This window comes from Petaurus breviceps, unplaced genomic scaffold (assembly GCF_028583685.1).
Source record: "Petaurus breviceps papuanus isolate PSGF00001 unplaced genomic scaffold, PetGlider_PUasm1.0 186, whole genome shotgun sequence".
NCBI lineage: Eukaryota > Metazoa > Chordata > Mammalia > Diprotodontia > Petauridae > Petaurus > Petaurus breviceps.
This window is the reverse complement of record NW_027185798.1, coordinates 55,454,358-55,469,189: the sequence shown is the minus strand read 5'-3', so window position 1 is coordinate 55,469,189 and position 14,832 is coordinate 55,454,358. Positions and strand designations below refer to the sequence as shown.

General features: G+C 32.2%; 1 protein-coding gene across 1 annotated transcript in view; it reads right to left on the bottom strand.

The window, feature by feature from the left end:
* COL11A1 (collagen type XI alpha 1 chain) overlaps positions 1 to 14,832 on the bottom strand; it is a 301,954-nt gene that overhangs the window by 164,754 nt on the left and 122,368 nt on the right. Inside the window, exons 14-23 of the mRNA XM_069090512.1 lie at positions 11,197 to 11,253; positions 7,029 to 7,082; positions 5,489 to 5,542; positions 5,335 to 5,388; positions 4,888 to 4,941; positions 2,786 to 2,839; positions 2,628 to 2,672; positions 1,193 to 1,246; positions 605 to 649; positions 207 to 260 (exon numbers count right to left, since the gene is read on the bottom strand). Of these exons, the coding sequence (XP_068946613.1) occupies positions 207 to 260; positions 605 to 649; positions 1,193 to 1,246; positions 2,628 to 2,672; positions 2,786 to 2,839; positions 4,888 to 4,941; positions 5,335 to 5,388; positions 5,489 to 5,542; positions 7,029 to 7,082; positions 11,197 to 11,253 (525 nt within the window). The remainder of the gene's footprint in view (positions 1 to 206; positions 261 to 604; positions 650 to 1,192; positions 1,247 to 2,627; positions 2,673 to 2,785; positions 2,840 to 4,887; positions 4,942 to 5,334; positions 5,389 to 5,488; positions 5,543 to 7,028; positions 7,083 to 11,196; positions 11,254 to 14,832) is intronic.

Here is a 14,832-nt window from a genome sequence, read left to right as displayed (position 1 = left end):
ACACACACACACACACACACACACACACACACACACACACACACACAACTCCTGCACTACATTTGTACTGTCCATGCGTTTCAGGCTTATTTAGAAATTCCTCAGTCTTTGTCAATTTTGCATTTAAAAATATATTACAATACAAATATGCATTTACTGAATTATCTCAAAGTGTGCACTATAATAACATATTACCATAAACTTACTTGTGGACCTGGAATTCCTTGTTGACCGGGAGGTCCAGGTTCCCCTTGAGGACCCTAAAATATGAAAACAGAAAAGGACTTTGATGATGATTTTCTATACTGAGACTTTGATGATTATTTTCTATACTATGCATGTAAAACTTCTGCACCTAAAAATAAAACTAGAAAAGCCTGTATCTCCTCTGAAGAAATTAGACACTAATTTTCTCATGTATTTCCTGTCTCTTCAACCTTTGTTGATATTTTAAACAGTTCAATCTACAAAATTTAAGTGCTGATAGAAATAATTTTCTTTGACAAAGCATTATAGTAAGCCCATATTTCAGACTTAGAATTTAAAATGTTTTAAAGAACACAAATTTTGGTTTTGAGTTATTTTGTTAAGATTTTAAACATACCATATTTCCTTTTGGACCAGGTGGGCCATCTACACCAGCAATACCCTGGAAAAAGATAGAAAATCAATACAAGTGATTATAAAGCATATGTGGCACAAAAAAGCAAAGGAAAGAAAGTAGAGAGAAGAAAAGAAAGGAAGGAAGGAAGGAAGAAAGGATGGAAGGAAGGAAGGAAGGAAAGGAAGAAAAAAGAAAAGAACAAAGGAAAGAGGGAGAAAAAAGAAGAAAGAAAAAAGAAAACATTATATAGAAAACTTTCCTATAAAATAGGAAATTTTTTTGCTATTATATCTATATTAGTGTGGTACATGATTTAACATTATTATCCCCTGTATTCTGGAGATTTGGCATGAAAATACCTGTATTCTAAAAAAAGTAAACTAGAGGAATGAAAGGGAAGAAAGGAGGAATAAAGAACCATTGAGATTTATAGGCTTTATTAAAAGAATTAGAAATGAAACAAGATGGGAAATGGGTTGACTATTGAAAGTTATTGTGGTTTTACAGGTTTAGGGAATTTAATAGTGAGATTTTTTATTAAGATTTTAATTTTTTTACCCTTTTTTTCCCCTTCTAAACAATACGTACAGGCTGTCCTGGAGGGCCAGGAGTTCCTCTGGGTCCCAACAAACCTCGTGGACCCTACAGGAGAAAAAATAAATCAGTCATTAAATATTCTCCAAATGGGCCTTTGGTCTTGAATGTCAACTATTCACTAAAATATTTAATGCAATGTTTTGAGTACAAATATTTGTGGAAGTCCCTGCTCATCTTACACAGAAAGGTGTTTTAAAAACCTATGTTAAAGATGCATAAATATTTGTATTTATAATGATCCACAAGCCAGAATGTATGACAATGACTCTTTAGTATAAAAAAAAATGTATATACTTGTTTATGTGTAAATATACATCTCTCTAGGGAATTTAACAAATATAAAACAAATCACTATATCTCAAGTTGTCTTTTAGTCTTACTATTTTTTTAAATTTAGATGGCAGCATGAGACCCTGATTTTCCATCAGAAGACTGCACAAAATGAAACCAGCTTGTTTCTTATTTATTCTGCCTATCTCTGTATTGTTTTCAGAGTACTCACTGAGGGTTATGCAGAAAGGTAAACAGGGCTTTTGAATCCCCTTTTCTTTATTTTCTTCAGTGAAACTAACATGCACTTTTTCATTTTGACCAAGTTGACATTGTGGTGGAATAGATTAAAGGGTGAGAAGGCATGGATTTGAGTCTTGACTCTGAATTTAACCTCCTTGACTATCTGTTTCCTCAACTGCTAAATGAAGAATCTGGAACAGATGATCTCCAAACTCCCAAAGTATAAGTACATAACTAGACATTTGACATCTTTCTGCTTTGTATGATTGCAAAATTTCCTAATCTCTTGTCTTTTTCTAAAGAGCTAAGAATATCACTTTTTTCACATGCATTTTATCCCCATGCTCCCACCCAACACACTCTAGAATTTTCCTCTAGTTATTTATAAGGAGCTTCCAAATCTGCATACTTGTTTCTAACGGAAAATAAATCTCCTATTAACCCAAACTGAATAAAAAAGGGAGGAGGATGGAAATAAATCAATTACCAAAATCTGATTAAAGGACTAACATGTTTTGCATATTGCTACCTCTTACTTTGTTCCCAACCCTCAATAATTTCATGTTACTCTATGTTCTCTATTTTAAGGACAAGAATGTTAATCTCATCAGCAAATGTGTATATATACACAATCATGTATATATGTATAAAAACATACATATATTTATGTTTATACATATATTCATATTTAAATATGTAACAGATTTGTCAAGTACCTGTAATTCTTATAAAAACTTTCAAATCCCTATATTTACTATAGTCATATAAATAGTATGCTTCACATGCATTATAGATGTAATTATAGATTATAGATTAGCAAAAAATATGAATTAATTTAGCCATGATCCTTTTAAAGGTATGCATACTAGTTTTTAGAACAAAATTCTAAAATCAAGAGGAAAATTGTGCTTACAGCTTCACCTGGAAGACCCCTTGGTCCAATTTCTCCATCTTCTCCCTGTCATTGATTTAAAAAAAACGATGCTAATGAAATGGCACTCTATATCACTACATTAGTGTTTTGTTGTGCTGAAAATACTCATTTGATGAATGAAATTTTTCCCCACATACTCTCATTCCATCTTCACCAGGAGAGCCAGGAGGACCTTGGGGGCCACGTTCTCCCTGAAAAGTAAATACAAATATAATTTGAACATGCAAACAAAGTAGAACTTCACAAGTCAACTTAGCTACTCTCCTAACCAAATAACTCAGGAATCTTGGATGTGAAAACTTATTAATATGCTTTATTTGCTTTCCTCTGAATGCTCCCTTGATAAACACACCTCTACATTCTCAAAAGACAGTCAGGTCTTTTATCTAATAATGCTAGACAAATGTTTCCCATGAGCATAAATTCAGTTGTTGGGTTTTTTAAAGCACATTTTTCTTATAAATACACACTTTTTTTCCAGGCATTTCATTATTATGATCCAATTTACTTGTAAAGAGGTCAAGATATTATTTTGCCATCTTTTAAAATAGGAATATTTTTCTTATTTTTAAAATAAATTTGCATAAAATGCTTTTCTTTTTTGGTATTATTCTCGTTTATTAAAAATGACTGCAGGATTTAAAATCAAATGTATTTAGCTTACTGAAACTGAACTCTATGTTGATTGCCTTTAGATTTTAAAGTGTATTAAAGATTGTTTGACTATATTTTCAAAGAGTAGTGAGATTCTCATCCTTTCTCTCTCTCTCTTTCCTAATGCAATTCCTGAGGTTGTTCTTAAACTCTAAACCCTGTGGAGGAAACATAAAGGATTTCAGGACTAACTCATCTGTTCTATTGTTAACTGTTCACTTGAGATCTCTTTTAGAATGTCAAGTAGAACTGTGAATGCATGTTTTTGAGAGTGAGTACTTCTGGGTGTATATGGATGGTAAATGAAGAGTTCTTTCATTGACCACATTGACTTTTTCTTAGTCAATGAATGAATGTCCACATGATGTTTTTGATTCTTTCATTACCCTGTGCTACCCAAAACTGTAGGAGGCATATGTAATCTGTACAATAAATGTTATTGATCAATTATATATATTTAGTTGTTCACAAAAGGGGTTTGTTCCACCATGTACAGAGTTCTAAGTTTGGAAGCAAGGTTTAAATCCTGCTTTTAACACTAATTATATTAACATGGGCAAAGTCATTTGGCCTCTTTTATCCCCATTTGTAAAAAGGACATCATAAAACTCATGATTCCTCTCTCAAAAGATTGTATTGAGATTCTTCTGAGAATAGACATAAATGTGTTTACAATAAAAAAGTTATTTTAATTGGCTAATTTAAGTATGTATACTTCTCTAGCTATATCTACATAGAAAAGTAAATGGGCGAAATAAGGCACTTCACAGATAACTTAAACCAAAATGCAATTCCAAACATATTTGCTTCAACTACTTAGAATTTTTATGTAGAAATGTTAACTTGTTCTAAATTTATTTAGACATTGCTTGTGTATTTCCCACTCCCTTTGCACATAAAAGTGTGCGTGTTAGATTTGTATAAATTATTTAAAAGCTCCAAACAAGTGTATCATATCAGGAAGCTTACGTGACTTGGAGGGTTCTTCTGAGGTCAGAAAATACATATTAAGTAGCGATTACTTGCCAGGGACTATGTTAAATGTTGCAGATACAAAGAAAAGCAGAGACAATGTACGTGTGAACAGAGCACCGGCCCTGGAGTCAGGAGGACCTGAGTTCAAATGCGGCCTCAGATACTTAACACAAAAACTAGCCATGTGACCTTGGGCAAGTCACTTAACCCCAATTGCCCACCCAAAAAAGGGCAAAATTAAAAAAAAACAACAATGTACACATAAGTTATATGCATCATATCTTGGAGATAATCTCAAAGGGAAGGGGCTAGCCTTAAGTGAGACCAGAAAAGTCTTACAGAAGGGGAGATTTGTCTTGAGACTTCAAGGAAACCAGTAATAACATATTTTTCTTTACCATATTTATATTTGTATTTTCAGACTGCTTAATTTTTTCTTCTCCTAATATTCATTCATTTAATTCAATTCTATACACTTGTTTGAAATACCTGTCACATGTAAGATGCTATACCAAAAAAAAGTTTCAGTTTTGTTACAGAAATTCTAAAATATTGCGGACACTCTACTGTGGTTATTCAATAAGTAAAAAAAAAAAAAAAACATATTTACTCTATGGCCTTTGTCACCAGGTAGACCAGGAAGCCCATCAAATCCTCTGTCACCCTGTCAAATAATAATCAGAAATCACTAATTATAAAAGTAATCAAATATAAGAACAAATCACAAGAAATTACTACTTTATGGGGCAGCTAAGTGGCACAGTGGGGTAGCTAGGTGATGCAGTGAATAAAGCACCTGCCCTGGAATGGGGAGGAGCTGAGTTCAAATTCGGCCTCAGGCAGTAGACACACTTACTAGCTGTGTGTCCTTGGGCAAGTTACTTAATCTTAATTGCCTTGCCTTGCCCCCTCAAAAAAAAAAAAGAAATTTCTTCTTTAAATTTTTAGAGTTCTTTCCTTTCCACCTGACTGATTTTAGTAAAGAAAAATGTCATATGGTAAATTGATATGGAAATGTGGTTAATATTGAAGGGAAAACCTAAATATGAGAACTGACCTTTGCCCCAGGTTCTCCTGGCATTCCTCTTCCTCCATCAGCTCCTGGGCGACCCTGAAAAATAACAAACATATTCTTAGCTATATGGTTTCTTATAACATAGTAAATGAAAATAAATATATTTGTTAATCTTCTCAATGTAATTAAATCATACCCTTTTTCCAGCTTTGCCAGCTGGACCAGGAGGACCTTGAATCCCACGAGGACCCTATGTTGAAATACATTAATTGCTCTATGTTACAACATAATGGATCAAAGGTGTGAATATTATTGGTCAGATTAACATCTTAGGATCAAAAGTCATTTAGTTCTTATTTTTTATTTCAGATACCTTACCATCCAATTAAATGGGTTAAAATTCATTTTAGTATTTAAAAAAAGATAATAAAGAAATCGGGGGAAATATATCAATTTTTTCCTACTGACTCCTTGATTAACTAGCAAATGAATACACTTGTGCTTGCAATTAATTGAAAGTGACATCTGTGTTTTATAAGTCTAAAAGTTAGCTTTTGAAAATGAGCTATTACTTAGAAGCTAACTAAAAAAGGAAGTATATCTTTAAAATGTGTTTGTGTCCTAAAAAATGATATACTCTTTCATCCATCTCCAAAAGACTGTGATCTAACTAATTTTAATAGCCAAAACATTGAAAGAGATCATTGTTATGAGAGTAACCTCCTAATTCTGAATAAGTTAAGAATATAAAATATGTTGCATTTATATACATAATTATTTTAAAAATTCTACTTATAGTTTAAAGCATATGTGAAAGATGATAGTAAAACAAACAACATAAGGAAGAGAAAAAATAATTTCACAGATGTTTTTAAATGCAAATCTACACGTAACTAAGTTAGAAGAAGTAATGGAGTGCAGTAGAAAGAACACAAGCCTTAATAGCAGAAAGACTTGGTTTTTAGTCCCTCTACTATCTATCACTAGCTCTGGGACAAGTTTCAAGTCATTTAACATCATGAAGTCTCAGTTTTCTCATCTGTTAAATGAGGATAATATATTTTATGCCTACTTCACAAGGTTATTGTGGGAATCAGAAGAAATAACATGTGTGTAGCGCCAATGCAATTCCCATTCCCATTACAATGTGTAAAGTGCTATGTAAGCATCAGCTACTATTACAATATTAGAATTTTATGTCTAATGGATATTCATCGTATATAATACATTGGCTAATTAACTCATTTAAGGGGTATGCAATGAAGGAAATTTGAAAAGGAATGTAATGTAATATTGAAATTACTCGATTTTTAAAAACTACAGTGACCACTTTAATATACTGGACAAAATACTGAATTGAATATTAATTATTATTTAATGATTATAGGTAAAATTTGGTTTAAAGGTCTCCCGCTTTCATTTCTTCTTTTTAGATAGCTAACCATAAGGAATTTTCTACTCAAAAAGTAAATATAGCTTGAGGAAGGAAAAAGGATGTAAGGAGTTGTAGCTGGGTAATTTCCCACTGCTTGTGTGACCTTGTGGAAGTGCATTAACTTCCCTAGGACTTATTTTCCTATTATATAAGGGGATGGTATTGAACTATATTGGTCTCAGAGATTTATTCCAAAAGTTGATATTTCTGAGTTTCATTACTACTCTGCTCTGGAAGATAGTTTACCTCTGGTATAAAATAAAAGAAATAGAAATAAAAAAGGGAAAATGTTTGATTTTACCTGAGGACCTGGTTCACCCCCTTCTCCTTTGGCCCCTGAAGAACCTGGTCCACCCTGTGTAAAAGATATAAAAAAATGAAATTAAATTCAGTGGTTTCCTAATGACTTCTATTCATTGCCCTAGCTTTAAAAGAATTCTTAATGATCTCCTCAAAACATCTCATTAAATTAATTTTTAAAATGATGAATCTATCTAAACGTTAAAGCAAAAAGAGTCTTCTAAATACAACTAAGCCTTATATTCTACATAAGTATTTGGATTGTATTTAAATTTTTAAGGACTCTATAACACTCAGATGGATCTATGATCTCAAAAACACTCATAAAATAACATGGCAGATTATTTTTTCTATATTTTACCAGATCACATGAGACTCTCAATGATGACACTTGAAATATGAGTGAAATGGATGAAGATAATATGACATATGAAGATATCCCTAATTGAATGCAACACAACAGTGCAATTGTATACATGTCAGAGTCGGTAGGATTCTATTTCTTCTTAATTCTCTTAAATCCTTGAGCTCCCTAAATTCTATAGTAATGAAAAGCTAAGACCAGATATTATTCTCATCAATTCATTTGCCTTAAATTATTATCAATTTCTTTTCAGATGCTATCTTTTTTCCTATAAGAATGAATCCCTGTGAAGAAAGTCTTATAAAAATATTTCATTTAAAAATTACTCCCCCAAAAGTTCAAGGCAAAAATACAATCATTTCTTTAAAAATTGTTATTTTAGGGACAGCCAGGTAGCACAGCAAGTAAGAGCACCGGCTCCAGTGTTGAGAAGACCTGGAGATCGAATCCCGGGCTCAGACACTTAGCACCCACCCAGAAACACCTGGCCCTGTAACCTTGAGCAAGTTACTTAACCCCAATTGCTTAGGGGCGGCCAGGTGGCTCAGCAAGTAAGAGCATCGGCTCCAGTGTCAGGAGGACCTGGATCAAATCCGGGCTCGGATAAGCACCACACCCAGAAATAACTGGCTGTGTAACCTTGAGCAAGTTACTTAACCCCGATTGCTTAAAAAAAAATTGTTACTTTACAAAATAAGAAGCACATTTAATGTGGAAATGGCCATTAAAATTATTATATAAATGTATAAGCGTCTCCATATCCAAATTAAAATTGAATTTGATAATCATGACTGTTTAATGTACAAGATGTGATCTTTAAGATATACCTAAAATATTTCTCAGGGTATTTAATCAATGTACTCTCTATTAAATACTAAGCTGAACCAATGCAGAATAGAAATGAAAGTTATGTCAAATCAAAGAATCTGGATTTCTAGAGCCTCCTGGTGGATTCAGAGAAAAACAGCTGTTGGTGTGGTTGTAATGAAATACTGCAGATGGAGTGTCACAAATATTCTTCTTTTGAAAATTTCTTAGTGATACGATCAAATATCGAGGAATGAACTCCTTCAATTAATTTTTTTATTGTCAAACTAATTGATTTAACATCCATTCAGACTGGTAATTTTTATACAACATTGCATTCAAGGTAATTACAGAAACAATATTTTTAATTAATTTATTTTATTATTTAACATGAAATAAACACCAACTACTTAACAGGAACATGAACCATCGTGCCCAATTCTTACTATAAAAGTTGCTACCTTCTCTCTCCATTCACAGAATAGAGACTGGAGACCTAGGCTTCCTGTCGAATTGACCACAAAGAGCTCTAGCCATAGAAATCTAATTTATCAATAGTGAGACATAAAATAGAATGTAGTGAGAAAATGTACATAATGCTTTTTTTATGAATAAAGGCAAAAAGTCATTTGTTTACTCAGAGTCCCCTATACCAAGAAAATCACAGGTCTGCTTAAAAAGTAATTATGAAAAGTAGCGGAAGACTACAAATCCCACCCTACCTCCTTTTTTTCACTAAATAAATCAGAATACAGAATAGTGACACCTTTTTGGATTTTTTTCCTTTGCACTTTATGGAAGTTTTGATATGTTTCCCCAGCCAGTAAATTATAAATTTAAATTTAAAGGGGATAATAAAATTTAAAAGTAATTTAACTTGAATTAATATAAAAATTAAAATTTAAAAAGGGAAATCCAATTTCACAATGATATACCATCCAAGTAATGTAAAAATTCTTGAGGAAATACACATTGAAATCTTAATTCAGGTAATTTCATGCCTTCATCAGTCACAACAAACAAAATATATTTTGCCTGAATCTAGCACCACTGGAAGAAAAAAGAAATTCTGGACTTTCCTCAGCTTGGTCAGTCAATGGCAATTCCCCTCCATGTTTTTAACATAGCTTCAATGTTCCATTAGATAAGCAACAGAAATGCTACAAGACATTCACTATTGTTAGAGAATGAAGGCTGAAATTTCTTATTTAAATATATATTAAAGTAATTTCCACAGAAATGGAAATTGGAAACTTAAAACCTCACTATAAGGGGTTATTGTTTCTATAATAGTGGGAAATATATCTTTTTTTTTCTTTTTTGCATATTTTACCACAATCTACAGAGTGCTAGATGCTCAATAAATGCATAATACTCATCTAATTGATTTGTAAGGTACAAAAATAGATTTCTGTGGGACTCTATTGGACAGTGATTATTTTAAAATGCAAATATCATCCACATCCCTCAGGCTTAAATTTATTATTCCTAAATGAATGGAAAAAAATAGAAAAAAGCATGTCAAATTTAAACTTTATAAATATTTAAGTGATTGCAAGGCTGATTGATATTTAAGTGATAAACATGTGAATCACATCATAAACTTTAAAATGCATTATATGGATCTCATTTTTCTTTTAAAAGTGAAGATAATTGGTCAATCTAATTAAATCAAAGATGTGGACCAGACCCTCCTTTCAGAGATAAACCAGTTTTCTTGATTAAATAAACTATATTTAAGTTGCAAGAGAATTCATCTATCAAAATTAAAGTAAATTAGTATTTCTTTGAGGGTTAATTATTCTATAGCTTGCTTTAGTTTTCTCTTTTTTGGGGGACCTGAGATATATTTTCATATTGTTCTAAATATTCTTTGATTACAAATTAAAATATGATGATTATTTAATGACAATGATAAATAGATCCTTTGGTTGTCAGATTTTACACTTATTTGTCAAGGAATAAAATGTCTAAAAAAACATGAGGTTTAGTGGTTTTTTAATTCAAAATTTTAAACCTAGTCCTCCAATTATATAACAGATTATAAATTCAAAAACTGTTATTTTAAGGCCCTTTAACATACTATTTGATGCCTTTAAGCCACTTGGCACACAAAGAAATGGGGAAAGAAATATTTTTTCTATAAACATTAACTTTTTCCAACATTACTTTTAAGGGGAAACAACATTCTACCAGAACAGAAAAAGAAGTAAGGAATACTGCCTGGAGCTCAGATCATAGCAAATATTGAATCTGATTCCTCATCTGCAAAAGACTTATGCTCATGTCTCATTATGTCATGGGATTAGCCTTGGATTTTCAAAGTCTATACCAAAAGAGCTCACATCTGAATGGGTATTACACCAAGCTTGAGACACTGTGACTATTGTCTTCAGAGGTTACCAGTCTAGCTAACTTCTGAGAATATTATCAGGAATAAGTACATCTCCAGATGATGGATAATTTTTGACACAGTAGACCACTCAACCATCTTCTACAGTACAGAGAGATTTTAGCCTCTGTCAGCTGAAGAACAAACCAACCCAATGACATCACAGATCTTTGGAAGTATTAGACAATGCTAGTCCCTGAAATTATTCAATTTTTATTTATAACTTCAAAAGATCTTTTCAATAACTCTGTATGTTACCCACCTCAGTTTCATGATGATTTATAAACATATCCCAAACTTCTTAATAATAGCATTATCATTTCTTAGATATTTAACCTTGATAAAAAGGGCTCATGTGCATTAAAGAGTAAATTGATACCAAACTGAACAGAATATTCTAAAAATATTGACTCCTAACTAAAGTCTGGCAGAGGTATCTGACTACAGTCTCTCTCATTCTCTCTCTCTCCCTCTCTCTTTCTCTCTCTGCATATATATATATATATATATGCATGTATGTATGCACGTATAAAGATAAATTTTCTAGTAAGTGGTCTGTCAATTCTTGGTATTTAACATTATGACATTTTTGTGGGTATAACATACCACAGGACCTGGTCTTCCAGTTAGACCCATTGGGCCTGGTGGACCTCTAAGAGCAATCTGGAATAAAATAGAAAGAATAAGATCAAAAATTCATTCTTAATAGAATATCCTGACTTTCAATAACTGATACAAAGAAGATATGGAGAATTAATGCACAATTAATACAACATAAGTAGCCCAATGCTAGAAAAATTGCCAGTTCATCATCAATGAAGAACTGATGTTTTTTTTTTCACCCATGGATGACAAATGGCAATATTGCTGCAATATATCATATTGTATCCTATAATTTCAACTTGGATAAAGACCAGAGCCATGACTCACATTAATGTAATTTATTTAATAGGGAGGAGAAATCAATTTCCTGACAATTTCAAAACAATAAACAACTTAATGTAAATATAATTCTCTGCTGTGAAGCTGCTTTCATAATAAGGACGATTTTTCCATGTGGTAATTTTCAGAGTAAATTCATTTCAAATGGGTAAAAGTGTGTTTTGTTAAATAATTGTCTTATTTTTCTAGGAATATGTTATTAATGTTATTAATAGCACACAATAAAAATTGAAATATGTCATTCTGGAGGTGTCAGGAAAGTGTACATTTTTGAATTTTACCATGTCTCAATTTCTTAGGATATAATATTACACAAGAAAATAAATTTGATTCCTATGTGACATTAGGCAAAATATATTGACTCCATGGATAAATGGATGTCCCTGTTGAATATGTGTAATGTGGAGCTGTCATTTTTAAAAGCTGTGACATTTATGCTTCAGTGATATAGTGGTAGAGATTAAATTAATAGTGTGTGCTAATGTGATTTTTAGTAGTGGTCAAACACATATCACATTCAAGCATCACACAGACAGAACTCATAATATAAGGAGTAGACTAAATTATTCAAGAAAGTTACAAAGACTACTGGATTTGTCAAAACCCTGTTATTGACTTGCCAAATGACCGTAAAAAAGATACTTCCTAATTGTTAAATTTAAATATCTGCAAAATGGGGGGGAAGCTAGGTGGCATAGTGAATAGAGCACCAGCCCTGGAGTCAGGAGGACCTGAGTTCAAATCTGGCTTCAGGCATTTTACACAAAAACTAGCTGTGTGACCTTGGACAAGTCACAACTCTAATTGATCTCCAATAGATAAATAAATATATGAAAAATGGGAATTATAATTAATATAATCTCTTTTACTGGACTATTGAGTAATGATATGAAGAATACAAAATCTTTTGAGAACTTATAAATGCATTACCTCTTTAAACAGTTAGGTGATTCAGTGAACAAAATATTGGATATAGAGGCAGAAAGATCTGACCTTAAATCCTTCCTCACATAACTTCCTAGCTATGTAAGCCTGGTCAATTTCACTAAAACACTCTTCATTCATCATTTAATTCTTCATTTAGCCACTTTCCTCATTATGTCCTCATCTATAAAATGAGGATGAAGATAGCACCAGATCCATAGGGCTGTTGCAAGGATTAAATGAGATAACATACATAAATTGCTTCACTGGTCTTAATGTACTATATAAATGTCAGCTATTTTTATTTATTATCATTGTTGCTTTTATTAATTATTACACAAGGCTCAATACAATCTGCTTCTGTAGGGATAAAATTATAGGAACTGCTGGGAAGCAAATTTGAATAAATTTAAATCTTTCCACCTATTGATGAAGAATGAAGAAGATTTTTATTTATAGCCTCTAAGAACTGAAACCAATATTTAATTATGAAGGGGATTTGGGACCCTTCACAATCTCACTCCAACATCTCTGCCCAAATTTATTTTGCACTACTTCCCTTCACATAGTCTACATTCTGGCCCAAACTACCCTCTGACCACCCTTTGTTATTTTCCTGTCCTTTTCCACCTCTTTGCCTGTTCTCGTAGCATCTCTCCTACCTCCTACCTCCAACTGTCCTCCAAGTCCAGGGCTGTCAATCACATGCCACGGATAAAAATAATTTGGAAATACTTAACAAAATAAACAAAAAGTATAATAAAACAGAGATGACATTAATGTGGGGTTTTCTAAGTCAAAATACCACCCCCCCCATATCTACTTGAGTGTGATATCATTGCTCCAAGACATTTCCTTCCTTTAAGGATCAATTTGGTGTCACTTTCTCTTTGTATCCTTCCCTGATCATCCTAAAGGGACTAAACACTTTTTCTTTAAATTTCTGCTGTTTCCTATGGATCTTCTCTTCACACCTATCTCACTTTCCTTTATATGACAGTAACTTAGTGTTGGCCTTAATATTTGTAAATTCATTTGTAGAAGGACCTGAGTCATAACTACATAACTCTTATTTGCACATGTAGGTACTTAGTAAATGTTAAATTAAATTGAATTATATCTTTTGACACGGTGAATATTTAAGGGGTAGCATACTAGGTAGAGTGCGTCAGGAGATGAGTTTGAATCCTGCCTAGATATGTATTAGTTTTAAGAGACAATATGGCATAGCAGAAAGAATACAGGACTTAGAATAAAGAAAACAAATGATCAAATCCCACTTCTGACACACACCTACTATGCATCAGACCATGTTTAAGTCACCTCTCTGGGCCTCAGTTTCCTTATCTGGAAAAGAGATAATAATACCTACAGTCCTATAGTACAGCGGTTGTGAGGATAAATTAAGATAATACATGTAAAGGTGTTTTTCTACTTTAAATTGCTATATAAAATCTATTATTATTATTATTATTTATTTTTAGCTATGGTTATGTGACCTGATCCATTAACAGCTCAGTTCCTTCATCTGTAGAACAGAATTAATCATTCACACTTGTACTATATACCTCATGGGTATTTTGTAAGAAAAGTATTTTACAAAACTAAATGTATCATGTAAAATTATCATTATCATCTTCATTATTATCAATTAATTGATGTTATCATCATTAATTGCTTCCAAGAACTACATAAACTTTTTAATTTTGTACTTAGTGGCCCTCTTCTCTAATAATAAGAGCTAACATTTATATAGTGTTTTAAAATAGCAAAGGACTTTCACATACCTTTTTTTAATCTGACATTAACTCTGAGAAACAGATGATTTTTCCCATTTTACAGATAAGGAAACTGAGATTGAGGGTTTAAAGTGATTTGTCCATAATCACATAGCTACTAAACATTTCATTTAGGAATGAAACTCGGGTCTTGACTCCAAATCCAGAACCTTATCCACAATACCATCTTTTGAACTAAAGCAAACATACATGGGAATATATTTAAAGATGCCATTTGAATTTTGTCCTTTCAGGTCCTGTTGATATTAGAGTAATTAAGAAAATAGCATCTGAAATATACATTTTACAAATCTGTAGCTGACAACAGCTTTTAGCTGGCAATATATATGGAGGTATCATGCCCAGATAAATTTAATAGGCTTACAGACTATTAAAAAAACACAATTTGGTATCCAATGATTTATCCAGCCCATATACTACACAGTGTAGGGCAATGTTGCATTTTAATTAATGGTAGCTAAGTCTTAATCACTTAGTTTTATGAACTAGTTAATACTATAGAGCACAGAGCTAATGAAGCCATAGGCAAGAGTATGATCTTATTTGACTTTACTAAGAGGAAAGATCTACTTCTACA